Source organism: Ursus americanus, chromosome 16 (genome assembly GCF_024610735.1).
Source record: "Ursus americanus isolate L20-20 chromosome 16, mUrsAme1.1.p, whole genome shotgun sequence".
Lineage (NCBI taxonomy): Eukaryota > Metazoa > Chordata > Mammalia > Carnivora > Ursidae > Ursus > Ursus americanus.
Genome location: NC_142142.1, coordinates 4,133,953 through 4,140,286, shown reverse-complemented (window position 1 = coordinate 4,140,286; position 6,334 = coordinate 4,133,953). Strand labels below are relative to the sequence as shown.

The 6,334-nt window shown below is 45.2% G+C and overlaps 1 protein-coding gene across 1 annotated transcript; it reads right to left on the bottom strand.

The window, feature by feature from the left end:
• Positions 1 to 800: 800 nt before the first annotated feature.
• Positions 801 to 1,916, bottom strand: LOC123782761 (olfactory receptor 56A4-like). The gene has a single exon (XM_045783069.2). The coding sequence runs from the start codon at positions 1,914 to 1,916 to the stop codon at positions 909 to 911; it is 1,008 nt and encodes a 335-aa protein (XP_045639025.2). The 3' UTR covers positions 801 to 908.
• Between the last annotated feature and the right edge of the window lie 4,418 nt (positions 1,917 to 6,334).

Sequence of the window (6,334 nt, the reverse complement as noted above, 5' to 3'; positions counted from 1 at the left end):
GAGGTAAAAAACATATAACACTTCAAACGATATCAGTCTGCCCCCCCCATAAAAAAACCCTAAAAGATTTTCTATCTCCTTTACAAATAAAAATCTTAGAAGAAAGAAAGAAAGAAAGAAAGAAAGAAAGAAAGAAAGAAAGAAAGAGGAAGGAAGAAAGAAAAGAAAGAGGAAGGAAGGAAGGAAGGAAGGAAGGAAGGAAGGAAGGAAGGAAGGAAGGAAGGAGGAAGGAAGGAAGGAAGGGGAGGGAAGAAAGGAGGGAAGGAGAAAGAAGGGAAAGGAGGAAAGAAGGCAGGGAGGGAGGGAGGGAGGGAGGGAAGGAGTGTAGGAGAAGATGCTCCCAGAGCAGTTTCACAAACAGAAAATCTTAATAGCATCTGGCAGGATCTGAGGAGCCAGGAGATGACACATCTGCCACAGGTGCCAAAAAAGAGAGCGGTGTTCACAGTAAAGCACTAGACCCCAAAAACCAAAATTCTGGGTGAATGTCCTTACTTCAGCCCAGTCAATCCCTCACAACACAAAAGCCATGTCTGAAACAGGAGGCAGGAGAGTCATCTATGTTCTTTGCAAATCAGGAAACAGGAAGATTTCTCTAAGTATCAAGTTTGTTTCTTTAGGTCCAAACACTCCCACTCTAACCCAGCTCCACTTGGCTAAGGTTTGGCAAGGCCCGCAGATAAGGAGTCAGTCAGGCAAATTCCCAAGTGACCACAGAATCCAGGAAATGGAGGTTTCCTTTGAAGCAGGAGGAAATAAGGATTCACAGAAGAATGTTTTCATTGTTGTCTGAGATAAAAAGAATCAGAGCTCATTCTGGGATTAAAAAGTAAAATTTCCTTTCCAACATAAAAATAATCCCTGACTTTTACTAACAATTCCAAGGTGTCTCTGATCTGTTTTACCTCTTACAACCTTCTCAGCAGCTTCTGGATTCCCTGCTTGATCTCCTTGGTTCTCACACCATAAACAATGGGGTTCAGAGCTGGGGGGATGAGGTGGTGCAGGATGTTGAGCAGGATGGGGACATCTGGGGGAATCTTCTTCCTGGCCAGGTTAGTGATGACCAGAACCAGCAGGACCGTGCTGAAGAAGAGGATGAGGATGAAGTGGGAACCACACGTGCTCAGGGCCTTGGCTGCAGCGCCCTCAGCCTTGATCCTGAGCACAGCTTTCAGGATGAAGGCGTAGGAGAGAACAATTAGGATGAGATCAGAGCCCAGTAGGGTCCAGCCTGCCACAAACTGGTAGAGCCGGTTGAAGGTGATGTCATCACAGGAGAGTTTGGACACAGACAGGTTAGTGCAGATACAGTTCTTGATGATGTTCTCTGCACAGTATCTGAGCCGGGAAGAAAGTACTGGAACAGGAAGAAAAAAGAGGCCATTCCGGGCCACAACAAATATGGCAGCCCTAACCACAAATTGGTCAGTGATTATGGATGGGTATCGTAGTGGGTGGCAGATGGCCACATAGCGGTCATAGGCCATGACCATGAATGTGCAGGACTCCATGGCAAGGAAGCAGTTCATGATGAACATCTGGAGGAAGCAGGCTGAGAAGCTGATGGACCTGAGGTCAAACCAGAAGATGGCCAGGACCTTGGGGATGACGGTCAGGCAGAGCACCATGTCCAGCAGGGAGAGGAGGCTGAGCAGGTAGTACATGGGCTCATGCAGAGAGGCCTCCAGCCTGATGGTGATCAGCAGGGTGGCGTTGGCCCCCATGGCCAGGAGGAAGAGCAGGCTGAGGGGCAGGGACAGCCAGTGCTGCCAACTCTGGTAGTTAGGGAAGCAGATGAGGAGGAATTCGGAGACTGGAGCAGTGGAGTAGTTGCTGGGTGAAGCCATATAAAGTATCTTGAACAAGGTAAAAATCCAGAGTCCCTTAAAAAGCAGAACAAAATACGTCGACATAGAAAGTATGTGTTCTATTTTTTTTCTCTTTTTTTTCTCATTATGTTCAGTTAGCCAACATATAGTACACCATTAGTTTTCGAGGTAGTGTTCAACAATTCATTAGTTGCGTGTAACACCCAGTGCTCATCACGTATGTGTTCTGGATGTAGTAAAACTCAGGTTTTCATTAGGGCTTTTAACCTGTTTCAAGTTTTCACATCATCATCATCATCCCATCTCAATCATCGCTGACCTTTAACTGAGCAGCTATCATGTGCTACACATTATGCTGAATGTTTATATTACCACGTTTCCTTTAGAAAGAAAAACACTTAAGAGTAAATAATATTATTATCCTAATTTTCCAGGTAGTTAAAAGGAACAGGCAAAGAGAGGAAAGTAGTTTGATCAAAATTAGACAGCCAGTAAGTGGTGAAGCCAGGACTATGACAAAAGAGTCTGACTAAAGTCTCTGCTTTCAACCACTATACATTATTTAGCCTTGACAAGCACAATTACTTAACTAAGCCCCACCTTCCTTTGGAATTTAGAAGGAATAGCTTATGGAGAGTTCTGTTTAGCAGAATACATGAAGGTCCCAGAAAAGCCAGCCCCCTACTCAGTATTGACTCAGACAGGGCCTGACTTCAGGATTTCTAATTTTCATTTCTTAAGAATATTGGATTAAAGGCAGAGCATCCCTTGACCCCACCCAAGAGCAGTAATATCTTCTAGTCCCAAACAGGGTTTCACTTTTTAAAGCATAGTGTTTATCACTCTTACTGGGTTATTTGTTATGTTTTCTCTGTGTGACTTTCTAGAGTGTTTCTTTGGTTTGGATTCTTTAGAAGAGCTTATAAATTTCATATTCTGGTGACAGAAACAGTCAGTACTGAGGGGTACACCAAGGATAGATTAGGAGGTAGCTAATAAGTATGTTTCCGGTATATAAACCTATATAGGATCCATTTATCTGGTAAGCAACATTATCTGTGATTCCTTGTGGTCAAAATCCAATTATTCTATTCATGTGAAATCTATGCTGTATGAATCCATCTGCTTTATTTAGTTATTTCTTTTGTTGGGTCCCATCTTATTTCCCTCACTACTAAACAAAGAACAGAGTGGCCAAGTATGAAGAAGAGTGACAGTAAGGGCTGTCCCAGCCAAAGAACCAGAAAAGAGCTAGGGAGTCAGGGCAGACTAAGAGAGGGAGCCCTGGCAGCAACTAATCGGTATAGGTGGGCTTACTGATCCTGCTCACCTGTCCTATCTGACAAATCTCTTCAAAAAGAGTAAATTGTATAAAAGAAGGTATCAGACTAGCTGCCAGAGAAGATAAGATCCAATAGATTGGGTAAGATTTTCATTTTGAATATCTGAATATCCCAGACTTCCCAAATATAGATTATACAACACACACACACACACACACACACACACACACACACACACTTCACACACTTTCTACTCATTATAGGGCTTCAAAACAAACCAAAGATTCAAGGGCTAAAGTAAAGTAGAGACAAATATGTATCAGCTCTGTCTTGTATTTTCATATTGGATTAGGAAATGACCTCAATGTGAATCAGAAACATAAAAAGGATAAAAAACATAACCACCTTTTCAGAAAAGTCTTGTCCTTTCCATAAACCTCAAGTTCTGTATCCTCGGCATGACCTGATCTGTTTGAATAAGCAAGAATATAGTCAGGCCTTCCCTGCAGTTGGTCTTAATGTTGGGCATACAAACATATGGTGTGCATTAAGTAAAACGTTGTATCTTCATTGATACAGGAAAGTTGACTCACAAACACTTATAAGACAGCATAGTTGTGGTAATAAAGATGATCTTATGAACAGTGGGAAAAAGAAAATACACAGATGAATGGAGCAATGTGATATGGTTGAAAAGTTGGCTTCAGACAGAAAAGAAGCCTGACTCTTACGCCCATTAGATAACCCTGAGAGCTATTTAAACTCTATGATACATATGTTCCTCATTTATGAAATCAATAAGTGATATTTAACTTCAGATATTGTTTTGGGGAGAAAAAGGGCTACGATTTCCTGAGGTCCTGTTAGGCCAAGAGACACCATGAGCTGAGAGCATCAGAGAAGGATACAAAAATGAGGCCACATTTAACTGGGAGAGGAGGACTCTCTTTGCAGACAGTGGTAAGAGAAGAAACATCTGTGTGGATGTTCAGCATGATTGGTAAACAGGTGCGCGGGGCTGGTAGATCCTAAGTTCTTCGGGGGAGCAGGCAGGAGAGCGTGTCAGGAGACACGGGTACGGTGTGCGCGAGCAGCCGGCGAGGTCCGCCTGAGAGCAGGCGTGAGCGTGTACGCTGTGAGTGAGCACAGAGGATCTGAGACAGGGAAGTGACGTGCTGTAGGTGGGACACAGGGAATCACACAGAAGGGCTGGAGGCTTCTGGAGGCTCCTGAGGAGTCCAAGGGAAAAGTGACGAAGACCTGAAGGAAGGCCACGCAGGCAGAGAAGCAGGCTGTAGCAGAGGGGTGAGGAGACCCAAAGGATTTAGTGTGAGAGAGGATGAGCGGGCAGAGAGACTGGAGTCCAGACTGTCACCAAGGACCTGTTAACTGATACAGACCTCCTAGAACACTCATATTTTCTCCCAGGTGGTAAGAGACCGTCCTCCCTGTTTTAGTAAATTCCTAAGAGCTGGGACCATTCTTACTCTCTGTATTCTCTTCAGTGAAACTGAGGCCTTCTATTGTGAGAAATGAGGACTCGTTGGCCATCTGGGGCATGGCTCTGATATTCAATATCCAGTTCCATTCGTTTGTACTGGCAGACTGACATTTACAGAGGGGTGACCCTTGTTCTAAGTGCTATTGAACAAACCTGGTCTCTGGCAATGATATATTGACAGTCTGGAAAGATCAGACAAGCCTTGAATAAACAAAATTACAACAGAAGACCCAAGCCCAGATCAGAAAATGGATGGATTACCTTGGCTCATAGGTGAATTTAGACTAGCACAGAAAGGAAGATTCTGACACAGCCAGGCACAGGGCCTTGGTCTCCCAGCCATGATGTGGGTGGGGTCTTTGAGTCTATGGAAGTTTGCAAACCCTGGACAGATGCAAAATGACTCAGCCTCATCTCTGATGAAATCACAGCATTAGGTCAGTTCCTGACACTTAGCCTTCTACCAGGTCTAAGCATCTTGGCAGGGTCAGCACGTACACCAGGCCCTACTGAAAGAGCTCCTTTTCCTTTACATACTAGGCTCCTGGACTCCCCTCCTCTCCTCATTATCTCCTTCCTCACAGTCGTCCTGCTTGGTCCAGCTTGAGACTCACCAGCTTCAGAAGGCTGCCCTCCTGCTCTTTCTGGCTGCTGGAGAAAGCACTAAACTGGTCCCTCCAAGGGCTCTGGAGGCTGGTTTTATGAACTCTGCCTCCACTACGGCCCCTCTCCCCATTGTTCACAGGAGTTGGTGCCCTTGTTAAGCCCTAGGGCCCTGAGGCCCCATGGTCTATCTCCCAAGAGAATATACTGCAAAAGGCTTGATTTGGCATTGTCAATAAAGTAAGGGCAGGAGGGGTTAAAGGCTCTTGGAGGTCTAAATAAGGAAACCCTGGGAAAAGAAGGGTAAGGCAACTGTGATGAGAATCTTCTCCAGGAAAATTTATGCGGATGCACCTGTGGGGAAGAACTGACTAAACGCTCCTCAGCCCTGTAACTCTGTGGAGGAGGTGACAGAGGGACACCACCAGCCATCAAAGGAGCATGGACCTTTGGCAACCAAAAGACCAGGAAGCACTTTCCCTGTGAGCCCCTCTCCTGCAGTGGGAGCATCAGTGGTCTGGACCCAAGCAAATCCCTGGAAGGGGCCCTATTTACACACATGTGGTTCATGTCCAAGATTTTACCTTCACAGCTGTTCTTGGTCTAAACTCTGTCACCTAAGTGTGGTTGCAGAAAGTTCAGCTGTTAACAATCTTCACCTTCCACACAGCAACACTTGGCATTGTTTCCTTGGGAACCAGTGGGACTGCCACCAGTGCAGCCACCACTCTGAATGATGCACAGTAGGACTTAGAAGATCGCTGCCCCTGTAGACCTTCTCAGATGTGTCTTACGATAGGGATTCTCAGGCTAAATGTAGGATCTTTTGGGCTTTGTGCACAGGAATTTGGAAAGAGGAGAGCAAGTGGAGTCTGGTTCTGGCTCTTACACTTTCCTACCCACAAGTGCTGGAGGAGATATCAGGGCAGGAATGTAGATAGAATATTATCTTGTTCCCTGCATGCACTAACTGCTGTCCTGCCCCCACCTCTGCCTTGCTACCTGGAGGTCCTGGGCAAAGTGCCAAGGTCCCTGTCAGCATCAAACAGAGTTGATAGATATGCCAAATGAAGAAAAGTATTTCATGAGTGAATCATCATTCAATGAAAGAATGC